Genomic DNA, 19,542 nt, shown 5'->3' on the forward strand with positions numbered 1-19,542 from the left:
GACACATATCAGAGCTTCACACAAATATAGGGGATGAAGCAGGAATATTCTACAATGTCCCACAACAAATTCTGCATTTTTTCAACCAAAACTGGCCGAAAAAAAAGTGTTGCATTACTTATTGAATGCCATTCATATAATGGGCAGTCAAATAAAAACAAAGCAGGTGGGAAAAAAGTAAACTGTTTATTATTTCAATGGTAATTTCCATAACTGTATATACATTAATCCCAATGTGAGACAATATGGTCAATGTGTACATGAAGAACTGTTTGTACTTGCCTACTGAATGATGATTGTACCCAGGTGTGCACCTCTTCATCTGAAGTGTACCAACAGCCACAAATGTCTTTATTGAGGACTCCAAAATATGGAAATCACAGGGGAGAGATTGGAACTGAATGGGGGCTGTGTAAGGGCTTCCCAGCAAAACTTCTGCAGTGAAGTCAATACAACCTTGGCAACATGTAGGTGGGCCCAGTCTTTTCAAGACATCTATCATTAGATTCTCTTTACATGCTATAAATTGTTTCAAATTTGCAAATGTGCTTAGATACTCATTAGTGTATGTTGGAACATCAGCACAACATTTATATGTTTAAACTGTGCAGTACTTTATTTGTGGAATGTTGATGCAACCATTTTTTTAATTACAATTTGATATAACATCACCACGTAACCTTCAGTGTTGTAAAAAGCATGTACACCTAATAATGTTACAAGAACTGATGATAACAGCATAAATCTGTCGAAATCAGTAACAGTAATACAAAGAACTACTAGCGATCTTGGAAAACTTGATTCTTCAAGAATAATACACTGAGGTGACTTAAAGTCATGGGATGGCTATATGTGCATATACAGATGGTGGTGGAATCATGTACACAAGGTGTAAAGAGCAGTGCATTAACAGAGCTGTCATTTGAACTCAGGTGATTTATGTGAAAAGTTTCCAACATGATTATGGCCGCACAACCAAAATTGACAGAATTTGAATGTGAAGTGGTAGCTGGAGCTAGATGCGTGGGACATTCCATTTCAGAAATTGTGAGGGAATTCAGTACTCCAAGATCCACAGTGCCACGACTGTGCAAAGAATACCAAATTTCATGCATTACTTCTCACCACTGACAATGCAGCAGCTGACGGCCTTCACTTAACAATCGAGAGCAGCAGTGTTTGCCTAGAGTTGTCAGTGCCAACATACAAGCAACACTGCGAGAAATTGCCACAGAAATCAATGTGGGACATTCAATGAATGTATCTATTAGGACAGTGTCATGAAAACAGGTGTTAATGGGCTACAGTAGCACACAACCAATGTGAGTGCCTTAGCTAACAGTACACCTTCACCTGCAGCACTTCTCCTGGGCTTCTGACCATACTGGATGGAACACAGATGACTGAAAAACCATGGCCTGGTTAGAAGAGTCCTAATTTCAATTGGTAAGAGCTGATGGCAGTGTTTGAATGTGGTGCAGACCCATGAAGCCATGAACCCAAATTGTCAACAAGGCCTGTGCAAGCTGGTGGTGGCTCCATAATGGTGTGGGCTGTGTTTACATGGAATGGACTGGGTCCTGGTTAAGTTCAAGATATTTGAGACCATTTGCTGTTATTCATGGACTTCATGTTCCCAAACAACAATGGAATCTTCATGGACGACAATGTGCAATGTCACTGGGCAACAATTGTTTACGATTGGTTTGAAGAACATTCTGGACAATTCAAGTAAATGATGTAGCTATCAGATAGCCCAACATGAATACCACTGACATTTATAGGACATAATCAAGGAGTCAGTTTGTGCACATGATTCTGTACCATCCAACACTTTCACCATTATGGACAGCTACAGATTGTTATATTTTTTGGATTACTTCTCTAATTTTTTTTATTGTAAACATATTATTGTGTGTACATTAATAGAATAATTTCTATTGTGAAGCATAAAAGGTGTTGGGTAGGAATTATTAACTTACATCTGTATATTTAAAAAGATTTAAAAAGTTAAAAATGTTTAGAATGTAGCCCTGTTTACAAATTAATTTGTGGTGTGGATGTAAAATGACTCATTCTACATTATTACAATTTATTTTGCAAAATTATGCACAGAACACGAAACTAAGTAACTAACTAAGATTATTTCCCAAGAAAAATGAACTCTTAAATGAAGATTATATACCTCGTTCAGTGTATGTTCTCACTGGTTGTGTCTATTTATCATGAGATTTATCTGCCTTCTGACCAAACAATGATTTACAAGGTACTGGTACAGTTTACAAAATTCTTCAATTGAATGCCACACCTAATACGTGTCAGCTATGTATGGACAATCAGACCATTCCCTTGTGCCGAGACAATGTCGGTGAACCCCAGTTAACACCTTCGTGGCTGAGTTCCTACACAATATATCAAATCTTCTCTTTGTAAAGAAATACAGTAAACTTAGTTAACAATGGCATTACAAACCAAGCCTGACAACGTCTTTGTAAGGGAGTTTCAGTTTGAGCCACTATTGTCACTCACAACTAAGATACAAATTTTAAACAAGAAGGAAAAAATGAATATTAGGAGTTAATATTCTGTCAATAACACAATCATTAGCAATGGAGTACATGGTCTAATGAAGAAGGCTGAAGAAGAAAAGGAATCATTGGATAGATGCACAAAGTCTGGAGTTGCCACCTTCCTAAATGTAAGCCCAGTGTCTTATCACACAACCATTTTGCTTGGTGCTTTTAAACAGTTGCCATACTATCCCATCAATGAAACACAAATATATATCTAGAAAACCAAAATGAATAATCATATTGGTGTTTGAACATGTGCTTATGTAATAAGAAAATACAGTAGGCAACCCATCAGAGGGTCTGTGAATGGGTCGTTTGTAACAAGACTTTTACAGAATGTTTACTTTAACATTCTCACTTAAAAATAATGAAAGCTATATTTGAATTACTATTACTGATTTAGTGTATTGGAATATCACCACACAGTCCACATGTATGCACAACAATCTTGTTCAAAACTGCTGCTAGTATATGAAATTCTGTTGCACAAAGTGAACAAGCTGCACACATCTATATAAAAAATGAATTGCAACAATTAAGTTAGTAGCCAAAAATATCATCTGGTATTGACAGTGGTAAACATCACCAGAGGAAGCAGGGACACATGACAACAGTAAACAGAATCGAACGCATGGACAAGTTCTTTCTACAATTGGTTGTTGCTATGGCAGCTGACCCATAAATAAATAGCTCTGACATTTTGTCATCCTGATCTGGATATGGTCTTTATGCAGCAATAGATGGAAAATGGAAATTAGCGTTTGGTGTCACTGGCCAGGAGGCCCCTTGAGGGGCAGGTCCGGTTGCCTTGGTGCAAGTTTTATTACATTCTACGCCACATTGGGTGACCTGTAGGCAGGATGGGGATGAGATGATGTTGAAGACAACACAACACCCAGTCCCTGAGTCAAGAAAATCCACGACTCAGCTGGGAATCGAACCCGGGCCCGTAGGACGGCAATCCATCACGCTGACAAATCAGCTATCGGGGAGGACATGCAGCAATAGGTGCATTCCCAATATTCATTAGGAATGAATACCCACTAAGCTGCTTCCTTGCCACACTCTATTTGTACCTTTCAGGGTACATTAGAGAAATTTGTTCACTACTTACGGAGGAAAGAAGTGGGTCTTAAAGTGAGAAAGTCTGATTTTTCTGTATAGATACAGGAAATTCTCTCAGGATTTCTTTATTTATTTATTTTGTATAACAATGAAGCACTAAAATATTTAGGTACTTCACCAAAGTGGTCTGAAATAAATACCTTATAGGTATCGGCTGAGATGAAGTAGCTTTTGAGTTGTAATTCTCTTCTTCTTCATCAGCCTTTTCTGATGGTGGACTATGTGCCGATGAAATGTCCTGGAAAACAAGAGTTTATCAGTTTCATTATGACCATGAAAACCACACACACACACACACACACACACACACACACACACACACACACGTGCGGGATACACTTACTGGCTGTGCTTCATACTCTGGCACCTGGATTGCAGTTTCTTCAACTGAGCTGCTTTGGGAAGGGCTTCCTGGTGTTCCTGGGGTACCATTTCCAGCAGAAGGCATTTCATCTGTCTGCAAAAACATCAGATTTCATACGATTGCAAGTATTTTTCTCAAAATTTCACTGTTATCTAACTAAATGTCATAGATAATTTTTTAACACAACATCCAATTACCACATTAAACATAACATCCTTCAACATCATCCATGTGATGTTCACAGTTTCTGTTTAAATTATATGAGGGAACACTACAAAATTAAGGAATGTAAAATGATGCACAAACAAAATGATGAAATAATAACCAATCAATTGTTCTACAGTGAAAAGGTAACATGTAATATAGCCTACCAAAATCTGTGTTTTCCCCTATGGACTTTGAAGTTCGCTTTGTACTCTTTTTAACCAAAATTTACAATAAGTCTCTTGGTCTGAAAGCTGACTCTATTTCCTAGAAGATAGTAAAAGGCCATACTTTTCTGCAAAACGGCTGTAAACTGAACACAAGGGGCCATCTCCATATACAAGTGACCCATGTATTGCAGAATTTAGAACATACTGGAAGAAATATAATGTCTTACATTGAACAAAATGATCATCTCTGTGGAAAACAGCATGAATTCTGAGAACATTGGGCATATTAACTTCAAAATATGCTCTCCACATGATATTTTAAAAGTTTTGAAGTGAGAAAACAATGCATATCAGTGTTTCCTGAGTTTTTATAAGGTTCTGATTCAACACATTAACCCCTCTACAGGATATATGGTTCATATGAGATATCCATCCAGATCTTTGACTTTACTGGAGACTTCTTTGCAAATAGGATGCAGCATGCTATTCAGAATACAAGAAACCTTAACACACACTGAAAACTTTCAACTACACCTCAGTGAAGCATGCAACAATCACTACCATCCACAATATACATTAGTAACATGCCAGATGATATTAGCTGCTGCTTATAATTTCCTATAGCTAATGCTATAATCTCTAAGGCTTTTAAGATACCAAATAAAAGGCACAGACTGATGGAAACATGTCCAGTGTTTTCATAATAAACTACGGCTTTTGTAGAGGTGACCATTTTGACTTATGTACAACACATATGTTTGAACTCTTAGCACTTCCAAAATATAACACTCATTTATATATGGCAATAGTTGTGTGCATTCATTCTACTCTTCTTTTTGTAGATGGGTATGTTTTAAAGCTAAGCTACGTATTGTGTCGGTTGATAAAGGGATTTTTTTTGCAAATTTGATGCACTGCTCTCTCTCTCTCGCACGTGCCCCCCCCCCCCCCCCCCCCACCTCCCCCCCCATATATATATATATATATATATACTGTTTCTCAACACTTTCTCTATCAAACATAGAGCAAAATTCACACTAATGCAAAAACTGACACTAAATGTAGCAGTGCAATTGCCTTTGTGACCTGTTTGAAGACTGGTTTGATGCAGCTCTTCATTCCTGTCTGTCTGTCTGTACTGCACAAGCCTTCCCATCTCTGCATGACTACCACAACCTACATACATTTGAATCTGCTTACTGTATTCAAGCTTTGGACCCCCTTTACAAATTTAACCCCCCCTCACACTTCTGCCCATTTCAAAAGCTTCTATTGTCTTCTTGTGTGAAGTGTTTGTCATCTACATTTCACTTCTGTATAAGGTTACACTCCAGACAAATATTTTCAGTAGGGACTTCATAAAATTTAAATTTACATTACATGTTAACAAATTTCTCCTTCTCAAAAGGCTTTCCTTACTTCTGCCACTCTGCAATTTATAGCTCCTGTATTTCAGCTATGATTAGTTATTTTGCTGCTCAAACAGCAAAACTACTTTTGGTACCTCATTTCTTAATCTATTTCCCTGCACATCATTTGATTTAATTTGAGAACACCCAATTACTCTTGTTTTAATTTTGTTCATGTTCCATTCAACTACTCTTCCAACTCCTTTGCCCATCTCTGACAGTTTCACAATTCCATCATCAAATTTCAAAGCTTTTATTTCTTTTTCACAAACTTTAATTCCCTTTCTTAATTTCTCCTCAGTTTCCTTTACTACTTGCACAATGTACAGACTGAGTAACACCACAGATGGGCTACAAAACTTCATAATTACTGCTTCCTTTTCAGTTCCTTCAACTCTGAAAACTGCGGTCTGGTATCTACACAGGTTCTGAATAACTTTTGCTCCCTGTATTTTACCTCTACTACCTTCAGAATGTCAAAGAGTGTTGTGCAGCTGACATTCCCAAATGCTTTTCCCAAATCTGCAACATGCTATAAATATAGATTTGCCTGTCTTTAACCTATTTTCTAAGATAAGCTGTAGTGTAAAGTGTTGCCTCAAGTGTGTCTCCATTTCTCTGAAACCAGACAGATTTTCCCTACAGGCCTGTTTCTACCTTTTTTTTTTTAATTTTTTTCTGTAAATAATTCATGTCAGTCAGTTGCACCAACAAATTATTACATCACAAAATCTGAAATTCATTTAGAGTTTGAGAACATACTTACGGATGGAAGAACAGGCTGTTCCCTACCTAAAATCTTACTCATATCTCCAAAAGAGGTATTCCACCACCCAATCTACGAAATATCCTTGTTCATACTTATGGCACAACTTCTCCTAACCTCTTACCACACAGACCATACACCAACAAATGACCCAGGTGTGGGTCCTGACCTATGCAGCCACACAGCTCACCTGTAACTTCTAAACAGCCTTTTACTTGTGCATGACCACTTATTAGCTGTCCAACAGAATTAATGGTGAATGCCAAGGTGCGACCTACAGCACAGTTGACCACCCAGTAGGGAAACATGCTGCTGAGTACAACATCCTCAATTTCAATGGCCGCATAACCCCCCCCCCCCCCGCCCCCTCCTCAACAAATTCTCTGAAATAAAGAGAGGGAGTGGGGAGGGGGAGTGGGGAGGGGGAGTGGGGAGGAAGTCCGACAGCGCCATCTGGTAGTAGCATTATGAATTAGGACTTCAAAATTTGAAATTCCAACAATTTTTGAATTTTCCACCATTTTGAATTTAGTTAACTTGCGTATCAATTTAATTGCAATGTTGCCACATCTACAGGGTGTTACAAAAAGGTACGGCCAAACTTTCAGGAAATATTCCTCACACACAAATAAAGAAAAGGCGTTATGTGGACATGTGTCCAGAAACGCTTACTTTCCATGTTAAAGCTCATTTTAGTTTTGTCAGTATGTACTGTACTTCCTCGATTCACCGCCAGTTGGCCCAATTGAAGGAAGGTAATGTTGACTTCAGTGCTTGTGTTGACATGCGACTCATTGCTCTACAGTACTAGCATCAAGCACATCAGTACGTATCATCAACAGGTTAGTGTTAATCACGAACGTGGTTTTGCAGTCAGTGCAATGTTTACAAATGCAGAGTTGGCAGATGCGTCAGAGAAGTTGCTGCTGTACAAGGTAACGTTGACTACGTCACTGTATGGAGAGTGCTACGGGAGAACCAGTTGTTTCCGTACCATGTACAGTGTGTGCAGGCACTATCAGCAGCTGATTGGCCTCCACGGGTACACTTCTGCGAATGGTTCATCCAACAATGCGTCAAACCTCATTTCAGTGCAAATGTTCTCTTTACGGATGAGGCTTCATTCCAACGTGATCAAATTGTAAATTTTCACAGTCAACATGTGTGGGCTGAACAGAATCCGCACGCAATTGTGCAATCATGTCATCAACACAGATTTTCTGTGAAAGTTTGGGCAGGCATTGTTGGTGATGTCTTGATTGGGCCCCATGTTCTTCCACCTACGCTCAATGGAGCACGTCATCATGATTTCAAACGGGATACTCTACCTGTGCTGGTAGAACATGTGCCTTTACAAGTACGACACAACATGTGGTTCATGCACGATGGAGCTCCTGCACATTTCAGTCGAAGCATTCGTACCCTTCTCAACAACAGATTCGGTGACCGATGGATTGGTAGAGGCGGACCAATTCCATGGCCTCCACGCTCTCCTGACCTCAGCCCTCTTGACTTTCATTTATGGGGGCATTTGAAAGCTCTTGTCTACGCAACCCCGGTACCAAATGTAGAGACTCTTCGCGCTCGCTTTGTGGATGGCTGTGATACAATACGCCATTCTCCAGGGCTGCATCAGCGCATCAGGGTCCCATGCGACGGAGGGTGGATGCATGTATCCTCGCTAACGGAGGACATTTTGAACATTTCCTGTAAATAAGTGTTTGAAGTCACACTGGTACATTCTGTTGCTGTGTGTTTCCATTCCATGATTAATGTGATTTGAAGAGAAGTAATAAAATGAGCTCTAACATGGAAAGTAAGCGTTTCCGGACACATGTCCACATAACATATTTTCTTTCTTTGTGTGTGAGGAATGTTTCCTGAAAGTTTGGCCGTACCTTTCTGTAACACCCTGTATACTAGGGATGTCAATAAAATACTGATATATTGATATTTTTCAAAATTTAATACTATATCGATATTTTGTACAAAGAGGTACCGATGCATGTGTGCGATATATCTTCCCCACACATCGCTGCCAAAACAGCACTTTCAAGTGCCAATATTTTTATTTTATATTTCTTTCACAAAAAATTTCACGTAAATGTCTGAAATTGTTCTTTTGAAATTGAAGTAGAATGTTACTTTACTTTCACTGTGTGAAGGAGTCTTATTTCTTTTTGAGCTTTCATAATGTCCAGTCTTTCTCTTTGACTGTGTGAAGCAAGTGGGGTTGGCACAAAGAAGAAGTTCGATTGTGCTAGGTGGTGGCAGTCTGAATGGAATAACAAAATTTCCAATGTGAAGAGATAGAACACCAGTTGCATTATAAAACAATTTTCAATGCAAATAGTGTGCTATTCCTTTACATCAGCATTCTTCAAAAAAGTTATAGAAAATGATGAACAAAAATCTAAATGACAAGATGTCCTTTTTGGTGAGTGTAGTCATGTGAGGGGAAATGCTGATGTAACTGACGCTCGACGCTACTAACAGTAACTCCAATATTTAACTACAGTACCCAATTTTGACACAATAACTGCCAGGTTGGTAGTGTTTGCAGAAATGAAAAATCTGGGAAATTGACATGAAGTGTTCCGGACAAATCTGATGCATGATGAAGCTGAACAATGAACCTATCAGACACGTTTCATTGTGCCACTTGCATGGAGTCACCATTGTCAGCAACGTGGTTATTGACAAGTGTAAATGTACATCATTTTACTTTCAATTCTTGCTCTAAAGGGAAGTAGCAGGCTGGTAGCTTGCTGATGTACAGAGTATCTAATAATAAATAAATACTTAAATATACAGCAGTATACTTACAATGTGCAGCCACTATTTTTTCCGTCAATGTATTGATATACCTATACTTTTGTCGATATAGCAAGGGTCCATAATGATATTTTTATTTAAATATCAATGTCTCAGATTCCAGTTATTTTTAAAAATATCAACAGTCCTAATCTACATCCCCATGGAGAGGAGGTGGGTCCACCCAAGAAGAGCCACTATCTTGGATAAATTTGGCAACTATGCAGACTGTGCCTGCATGAAGCTTGTTACCCTACTTATGTGAAACTGGAAATGGATGGATGGAAGTACCAGTTCATATTCGAAGTGGTCTGGAAGCACGATCAAAATTTTTATGCCACTTTAGGAAATGATTTCCTGTGCCATTTTCAAGGCATAGTTAACTTCCCAACACAAGAAGTCCAAATGGGGGAGGGGGGGGGGGGGGGAATCTCCACCAGTCTGGCAGTGTTCCCAGTATAAAGACACAAGAGGGTCCAGAACAAATGGACACATTCTGACAACCCACTAAACCAGTACCACAGTGTTGAAGTTAAACAAAACCAAGAAAATATCAAGTGGCACCAGGAAAATCCTATTTATAGAAGTGAAGAAAGATATTTTTTAAGAGGAGGTATTTTCCTTAGTTGGCCCATTAACAAGAAATTAAATGTTAGATGGTAAACAAATGGATGTGGCACACAGTTCATCCTGAATGAGTATAACAGAAGGGGGTACATTTTTGCCAGTGACCACAGATGATTTTGGAAGGAGACATGCTAAAATTCCGCGGGGTACCATGCTCTTCAAAGTTCATGGAGTAAATACTGATGAGGTAAGGGCAAAGCAAGAAAATCAGCAGCATGAAAGAACAGTTTACATAAACTCTACCTCAGTTACGTCAACCAGCAAATTGGAAATAGAAAAGAAATTTGGAACACCTGTATAAGCAGATCGGAATGTATTGTACTCCGTACGAGCCGAATATGTGATTTTGTTTAAGAAAAGAACCAACTTCCGGAACACTCCTTAACGTGTCATGAGATTCTTACAGGGTCTATAACCTGGAAACTTAATCACTTACCGGTACCTTATAACTTGCAGCCCATAGTAGAGAAAAATATTTCAGATTTGCTAGAAGCAGGTGTAATTCAACCACCTTTCAACCCCTGATCTTCACCCATAGTGACTGTCCTGAAGAAAACCAGTAATAGAGAGAAGCTTGTTGCATTTGTGTAGGTATGTGAGCAGTCAATATGATCACGAAACCAGATATTTATCCCCTTCCAAGGATTGACGACATTTTGGATCACCTTGGAAAATAAAAATTATTCACCACCTTAGATACGCGCTCTGGCTACCACCAAATTCCTATAGCTACAAAATATTGGGAAATGACAGCTTATGTTCTACCCTCTGGGCATTACGAGTACCTAAGCATGCCCTTTGGCCTCTGAAACACTCCTGCTATATTTCAACATTTTGCTGATCTACTTTTAAGCCAATAATGTGTCCAATATACTCGTATAATTCAACTGTCTTTTCAAGTATGATGACAGAATGTGCAAAACGACTGAGAAATGTGGTAACTAATGTCAGCGATACTAATCTAAATCTGAAATTAGAATAATGCATTTTTGCACAGTCACAAGTGGACTATTTGGGGCACATAATTGCGGCAGATTATGTGCAACCAGATTTGCAGTTAAAGAATGCAGTGAACAATTTTCCAGAACCATGGAACATTAGAGAATTGCAGTCACTTCTTGGACTAACAAATTACTATAGTCATTTTGCGGATAACTATGCAGCCACCATGAAACCACTCACAAAATCACTGAAGAAGTGAACTCTTTTTGCTTGGGCAGTGGACTCCAAGAGTGCCATAACTAATTTGGAAGAAATTCTTACTAGTTCACCTGTCTTGGATTACACAGATTTTGTGCTTCCTTTTAGCTTCCTGTTTGATGCTGGCAGCTGCATTTTAAGTCAAATACAGATAGCGAGGAAAAACCAATTGGTTACACATCACTTTAGCTAAACCAAGCTGAAGAAAATTACAGTGCCACCAAAAAGTAACTTCAGGCACTTGGCCTTGGCACCCATTACTTTTCGTATTACCTATATAGATGACAGTTCACAGTAATTACAGATCATGCGGCTTTACAAAGGCTTTTGAGTTTAAAAGATGCCAGCAACAGACTTGTTAGATGGACCTTAAAACTTAGTGAATATGACTACACAATCAAGTACAAGCCTGGTAAGTTAGATCAGAATGTAGATGCCTTGAGTGGGAAATTAAGATCCTGCAGGTGGACGAGGTACTTATTGAGGAATTAAAAGGGTCACAAGAATCCGATACTGAATGTATGAAATCGGCTACCTCATTAGATTTTATTGCAAGAGACGAAATTTTATATAAGAAAAAACTTCTTGGAGAATGGATAGTACTGGAAAAGGCTATCCGTAAAAACATATCACAACAGTGGCATGATAGCACACAAGCATGTCACAATGGAAAAGTGCTATGCAAGTGCACATCACAGGTGATTACTGGTGACCACAGGGAAATAAAGATGTCAAAGAATACATTCAACATTGTCTCCCATGCGCTAAGAGTGCAAGGACGAAGACCAAATATACCTCTTCAAACTTTGCCTGAGGCAGAGGGGCCTTTTCAGATCCTATCACTCGATTTAACCAGACCGTTCCCTGTAACAGCCCAAAATAAGAGATCTGTTTTATCTACCACTGGCCATTTCTCTCAATATTTTATTACAATACCTACTGAAGACATCACCACAGAGACAGTTGCTAAAGCATTTGTCAATCATTTAGTACTATCATTTGGATGTCCAGAGGCTATTACAACAGACCGAAGAGAAACTTTATGTCCCATCTTATGGTTCAGGTGTGTTGACTATTTAAATTAAAGAAGTGGCGAACTATGTCAGCTTTGCCTACGAGCAATGACAGGGTTGAACCCATTCATGAAACAGTTGTGACAATGTTGTCTTATTACATGAACAGCTCACAGTCAGATTGGCATTGGCTATTGCCATTTGTATTTCACTGTATAACACCAGGATACACAAAGTAACGGTGTCGAGTCTGTTTGAGGACGTGAGATTCCTGCAGGAGGTTAGACCAAATCGTGCATCAGCAATGAAGGTGGATTTGTTGGCCATCAAGGCAAGTCAATTGCATAAATGTGTGGTCACCACGCATTTATATAACTTTGCTTAAGTATTGCATTTGTGTTGTTCTTGCCTTATAGTTTATTAAACATGTTGGTTGTTATCTCTACTACCTGTAAAACACTTCTTCTCCATTGGATTGTTGCTATCGACAGTAAATGGCCAGTCCGTTATGGACTTCTGAACTTCGTCAAACAATGCCAACCACACAACTGTCGCCTTTTGTCCACTGCATGCCACTGTGTGTTCTAAGGTGGTTCGACATACATACTCTGCAATCCACCATATGATGCACGGCAGAGGGTACCTCGTACCACAACTAGCATCTTCTCTCCCTGTTCCACTCCCAAACAGAATGAGGGAAAAATGACTGCCTATATGCCTCTGTACAAGCCCTAATCTCTCTTATCTTATCTTTGTGGTCTTTCCATGAAATATAAGTTGGCAGCAGTAAAATTGTACTGCAGTCAGCCTCAAATGCTGGTTCTCTAAATTTCCTCAGTAGCGATTCATGAAAAGAATGCCTCCTTTCCTCCAGAGACTCCCACCCGAGTTCCTGAAGCATTTCCGTAACACTCGTGTGATGATCAAACCTACCAGTAACAAATCTAGCAGCCCGCCTGTGAATTGCTTCTATGTCCTCCCTCAATCCGACCTGATAGGGATCCCAAATGCTCAAGCAATACTCAAGAATAGGTCGTATTAGTGTTTTATAAGTGGTCTCTTTTACAGATGAACCACATCTTCCCAAAATTCTACAATGAACCGAAGACGACTGTCCGCCTTCCCCCCAACTGCCATTACATGCTTGTCCCACTTCATATCGCTCTGCAATGTTACGCCCAAATATTTAATCGACGTGACTGTGTCGAGCGCTACACTACTAATGGAGTATTCAAACATTACGGGATTCTTTTTCCTATTCATCTGCACTAATTTACATTTATCTATATTTAGAGTTAGCTGCCATTCTTTACACCAGTCACAAATCCTGTCCAAGTCATCTTGTATCCTCCTACAGTCACTCAATGACGACACCTTCCCGTACACCACAGCATCAGCATATGGCACATTGCTATCCACCCTATCCAAAAGATCATTTATGTAGATAGAAAACAACAGCGGACCTACTACACTTCCCTGGGGCACTCCAGATGATACCCTCACCTCCGATGAACACTCACCATCGAGGACAACATACTGGGTTCTATTACTTAAGAAGTCTTCGAGCCACTCACATATTTGAGAACCAATCCCATATGCTTGTACCTTAGTTAGGAGTCTGCAATAAGGCCCTGAGTCAAATGCTTTCCGGAAGCCAGGGAATATGGCATCCATCTGATACCCTTCATCCATGGTTTGCAAGATATCATGTGTAAAAAGGGTGAGTTGTGTTTTACAGGAGCGATGCTTTCTAAAGCCATGCTGATGCATGGACAGCAACTTCTCTGTCTCAAGGAAATTCATTATATTCAAACTGAGAATATGTTCAAGAATCCTGCAACAAACTGGTGTTAAGGATATTGGTTGTACCTTGGTTCTACATGACTAGCAGGCACTGTGCAATTAATGTGTCACTAATTTTACGTTTGTATGTTACATGCTCTAAGTTATCCAAAAATTAACTGGTACACCCTTTTCAGACTCGTTTCACTCTTTTACTTATTTCTACATATTTTATTTTCTGCCTCTACTATTGAATGGTTTTGTTATATGTTTGCATTATTTCACTATGTTGAAACATGGTCGCTACGTAGTTTTCACCGCTGTCTGGTATGTCAAAGTTATGTTCAAAGTTTATGGAATTTGAAAACTTGCGCTACAAACGTGCAGATCACAAGGTACCATCGGGGAGAAGGCTGTCAAATTGTTTTGAAGGAATCCACAGAAATAAATCACAGAAATAAAGTCCCACTCTAAGCCAAACTGAACTATCCATTGTTCAACCACCACTGAATAAGTGCACTGTTCCATGTGCCTGGCCCCTGAGTCGACACTGGTGATGCACCTCACCTTGGTATCTTTTGTGAACTCCGTTCCTTCTTGAAACATGTTGAAGACAGTTTCTCATATGCAACAAATTCAATTGGTCCCTGAATTAACTGGTCGAATTAGCGCAACCTCTGTCCCACGGCATATAAGAATCACCTAGTTGTATGCTGTCGCATACCCCATTCAGGTCAGTGGCGGATACAGAAAACCCTCAAGGACGGGGCGCTAAAGATATCTTGTGCTACTTTTGCTGAAGCTACATGACTCATATAGTTTCCACAATAAGATCAAAGTTATAACTGGAAACGTTAAGAAGCAAAATCTAACTGCTTTAAGAAATGAGGACAATCGGATTATTCTCGAATTGGAAAAAATGGCACAACACTGGGAGAATTACATATCATTTCTGTTTCGCAACAAAAGAGACATGACAGTAAATCAAAATGAAGAATCTGGTCCATGTACCTTACAATAAGGAGGTAGAATATGCACTGAAAGTAACAAAGAACAGAAAAGCACCTGTTGGAGACAACTTACCCACTGAAATTTTAAAATGCATAGACCCAAAAATGCTGACAGCCCTATTTAATGATATTTACAGCTCAGGCCAGATCCCAGGTGAATGGCTGAAATCAACCTTTTTCCCATTACTGAAGAAGGCAAATGCAAAATCGTGCTCAGAATTTTGACTGATCTTGTTGATGAGTCATGCTCTGAAAACTTTTCTAAGAATTATACATAACCAAATTTATCTTAAATGTGAGGAGCATTGTGGAGAAACGCAGTTTGGTTTTATGAATGGAATGGGAACCCGAGAAGTGCTATTTGGAATGAAGATACTTATGCAAAGATGCTATGACTATCAGCAGGATATCCATATATGCTTCATTGACTATGAGAAAGCATTTGACACCATCAAGCATGACCCCCTTCTCACAATCTTATGAGAAATAGGGTTGGATGGTAAGGACATATGAATGATTCAGCATGTATACTGGAATCAAAGAGCAAAGGTCAGAATTAATAAAAATTTAAAAACAGAATCTGTGCAAATACTGAAAGGAGTCCGCCAGGGCTGTACACTATCCCCATTACTGTTCAATTTGTATCTGTACAAGAGTTTTCAATCCAGTCAAGACTCAGAATTATTTGGTATAAAAGTACAGTAGAGTCCCATTAATCCCAACTAATTGGGACTGGACCTTATTTGTATTACCGATTTGCTCCGGTTAGCCGGAGTTATGGTGATGAGTTTCTAGAATGAAGTATACGAAGCAGATAAGCAGGTACACCATGGTAACAAATGGGAACAAGTGTGGAAACAATGGCTTACTCTCACTCCCTGCCCTTGTTGGGGTGCAACAGAACTGGGTGCTAGTAAAGCAACCATTTGTGATTGGAAGAAGAACCACATGAAGATTGAACAGTCCTGTGCAACGTCTCCCAGAAAAGCACTCGAAATTCGGTAGACTTTGAAACAGTCCCAGTATTATAAAGTGGATGAAGCTCTTTTCCTTTGGTTTGTGCAGGAAAGAGAAAGGGAAACTCCTCTGAGTGGAGCACTGGTTCAGGGGAAGGCTGTTCACCTGAACAAGTTAAAGAAAGGTGACGAGTCTTTTAGTGTGTGTAAGGGTTGGTTGGACAGATTCAAAAAACGTCAAGGGATCCGTCAGCTAACAGTTACTGGAGAGAAGCTTTCTTCTGACCGTGATGCAGCAAAGGAATATTTCACTGAGTTTGAAAAAATGAAGAGAGAGGGAAAGTATTCACCGCAACAAATTTATAATGCTGACAAGACTGGCCTTAATTTAGGTGACTGCCAACATAAAGCCTGACATCAAAAGCAGAAGACCATGCTCCTGGTTTTAAAATGTGCGAAGATCATGTGACGTTATAAGCATGCAGCAACGGTGCTGGTAATTAAAAGCTGCCTTTAATGCTGATTGGCAAATCTGCCAGGCCCAGAGCTTTTAAAAACTACAACATGAAGTCCCTGCTTGTATGTTATTGCAACCAGAAAAAAGCATGGATGGATGGTAAGCTGTTCAAAGAATGGTTTCACAACCAGTTTGTTCCCTCTGTTTGATGGTTTTCTAAGGAAAATAATTTGTCTTCTCGTACAATCCTTTTGATTGATAACAAGCCATCTCACCCCAGCACTGAGGAATTATGTGATGGAGAAATTGTGCTGAAGTTTTTGCCACCGAATGTTACACCACTTGTGCAGAATGGAACAGGGTGTACTGCAAACATTAAAACTGATTTACAGAAACCAATTTTTAAGAATGCCGATCCAAGATGATAGCATTCCTTTAGTGGACAAAATAAAAAAGACCAATGTGAAGGATGTTGTTTATTGGGCTACTGAGTCAGGGCAGAATATTTCAGAAAATACTCTGAGAAAATCATGAAGCAAACTGTGGACATCTCTTTAATTTCAGGGCAACCTAGTTGAAAATGAAGAGGAAAATTTACTACAAATAATACAGACAATTACTGGATGAGAAGAAGCTAGTGAAGGAGATGTAGATGAGTGGATGGCAGCAGATGGGGCATGTGTGGAAAACCTTACTGACACTGATTTAGTTGCTGCTGTGACTTAAGACCAGGAAGAAGTGGACTGCTGTGACAGAAGTGACAATGAACCTGAAAGCAACAAAGGAGAGCTGGTGCCACACAGTGATGCAGCAGAAGCCCTTGACCTCGCACTACGTTATTTGGAGCAACAGCCCACTGCTACACCTGGTGATTTGATGTTTATGAGACGATGGCACAACTATGAGTCATATAAAAGACTATCTTCATTACGCCAAAAAACAATGACTGAGTTTTTGTCATCTAAAAAGTAGGGATAAAATGTCCAGAGTATTTTAGTGAGTTTGACTGCTTTTCTTTCATTGATATGCATTGTTTAAACCTAATGTTTTCTTGCTAATTTTTCTAATACATGTTTACTGTACTGTGTAAATTAAAATAGTGTGTATGTACAGCAGTTTACTGCACAGTTTTCCATACTTAGACTAACATTTTTCATGTTTGGATTAAGCAAACGTTTGGATTGTCAGGGTTCGGATTAGCGGGACTCTGCTGTAAATGGAATGAAGATCTGGAACTTACAGTATGCTGACGACACAGCTTTGTTTGTGTTATCCATAGCTGAGCTACAGATAATACTAACAGAAATTCGTAAAGCTGGTCAGCATTTTGGTGTCAGAATAAATGTCAAAAAAACTAAATGGATGTCAATTGAAAGAACCCCTGGTCAAAACAAGTCCCTAGTCATTAATGGTAGTAAAATCGATAATCTAACCACATTTAAAAATCTAGGATCTGTGATAAACTCGAAACTTGATTGTGATGAGGAAAATAAGAGTCACTGTGGGATTGCCAAGGAAAAGTTCCAAAAGGTACGAAATGTGCTGATGTACACAGACATGCCGCTCCACCTGAGAATAAGGGTGGTACAATGCTATGTTATCCCCGTCCTACTCTATGGAGTGGAAACTTGGTCAATTAAAGCAGCTTCTGTAAAGAGATTAGAAGCAACAGAAATGTGGTTCTTGCGCCAATTACTAAAAATACCATGGATTGAGAAAGTGAGCAATGCTGAAGTGCTGTGTAGAGGCGGGGTGGATAGAGAACTAATGGGGACAATTAAAAGGGGGCACATTATGGGAGGAAAGAAATATAAATTTCTGCAATTAATTCTAGAATGCAGAATAGAAGGAAAGTGCCCACCAGGTAGAAGGAAGCAATCATGGTCACAGAATATCAAGGTATGGACTGGCATCATCAACTCTGAAAGAGCTGGTTCAAGAAGCAAAGGAACACCACCAGTGAGCAGCCGACGCACTACAAGTGTATGGCAAGAAGAAGAAGAAGAAGAAGACCTTTACTTTTACCGTAATCAAGTCACAAGCAAAGTTTAAGGAAGTTTTATTTAAACTGATTATAACCATATACACATTGAATTACTATTATTAATTCTTCACAATCAACTGATCACTCTCACTCTTGACTAATCTTCACACTTACAGTTGCTACAACTAGAACTTTTTACTTATTCATTCTTCAATCTTCATATTTCTGCTTCTGAACGTAAACTAGCTTCCTATTTGGCAAATAGTCTGTATTTATAACGCTACATATCGAAGGCTCTCTATACAAGAAAACAGTAGAATATTCATGACTTTCCTCAAACAAATGCCAGGCAGAATAACGTATCAAGATCACTAGAATGGCTGTGACTTTCCTCGTAGGTATATGTTAGCCATATATGTGCCACACAGAAACGTATAAAATTTGATGATGTGGACACGCGTGCTACATAGTAAAGTACAACTACTTGATAACTCGATTCAGTTGAGTCGATTGACGAAAGAAACGAACAAATAGCGTGCAGGCTGACTGGCTGGGGCAGTGCGGGTAGCAAAGCGGTCGGCCCCACAAGGGGGGGGGGGGGGGGGACGGTGCTTATGTATCCCCCTAACGGCCCTGCAAGGGGAGGGGGCACTCCCCCAATTGTATCTGCCACCTGTCTTCAAATCGGAATTTAATTACTCACACATACCGAGTAACGCTACATAATAGCGGACTTCTACTCAAAGAATTCCAACACAATGTCGTGGATCAGAATTTCTGTTCTCCTCACAGTTGAAAAAAAATTTTCCTTGCCACTATCGAACCATTCCTGCTATTCATCCTTGAACTTAACTTCGCTTTCATGCCAGTGCATGTTCTACCTTATCAGTTCTTCAAGATAATAACAACACTGAACTGTTCACATCCTCCGATTAGTTATGGCACAGGAGCACCGACAAAAAATGTCACAAGATCGAGCTCCTCCCCCCCTTCTGGTATTCCGCCATATTTCACTTAGTATATGAGCATTTCTGATGTTTTGAACAAAATTTATGTTGTACAATACACAAAGCTACTCGATCTGCCCA

General features: G+C 39.4%; 1 protein-coding gene across 6 annotated transcripts in view; it reads right to left on the reverse strand.

Annotated features, from left to right (window-relative positions):
* The window catches only part of LOC124555786 (inositol hexakisphosphate and diphosphoinositol-pentakisphosphate kinase), a 556,425-nt gene that overhangs the window by 130,083 nt on the left and 406,800 nt on the right, over window positions 1-19,542 (reverse strand). For all 6 annotated transcript variants that reach the window (XM_047129842.1, XM_047129841.1, XM_047129845.1 and 3 more), the window contains 2 exons: window positions 4,042-4,155; window positions 3,839-3,936 (listed from right to left, as the gene is read on the reverse strand). In XM_047129842.1, the coding sequence (XP_046985798.1) occupies window positions 3,839-3,936; window positions 4,042-4,155 (212 nt within the window). The remainder of the gene's footprint in view (window positions 1-3,838; window positions 3,937-4,041; window positions 4,156-19,542) is intronic.

Source organism: Schistocerca americana, chromosome X (assembly GCF_021461395.2).
Source record: "Schistocerca americana isolate TAMUIC-IGC-003095 chromosome X, iqSchAmer2.1, whole genome shotgun sequence".
Taxonomy (NCBI): Eukaryota; Metazoa; Arthropoda; class Insecta; order Orthoptera; family Acrididae; genus Schistocerca; species Schistocerca americana.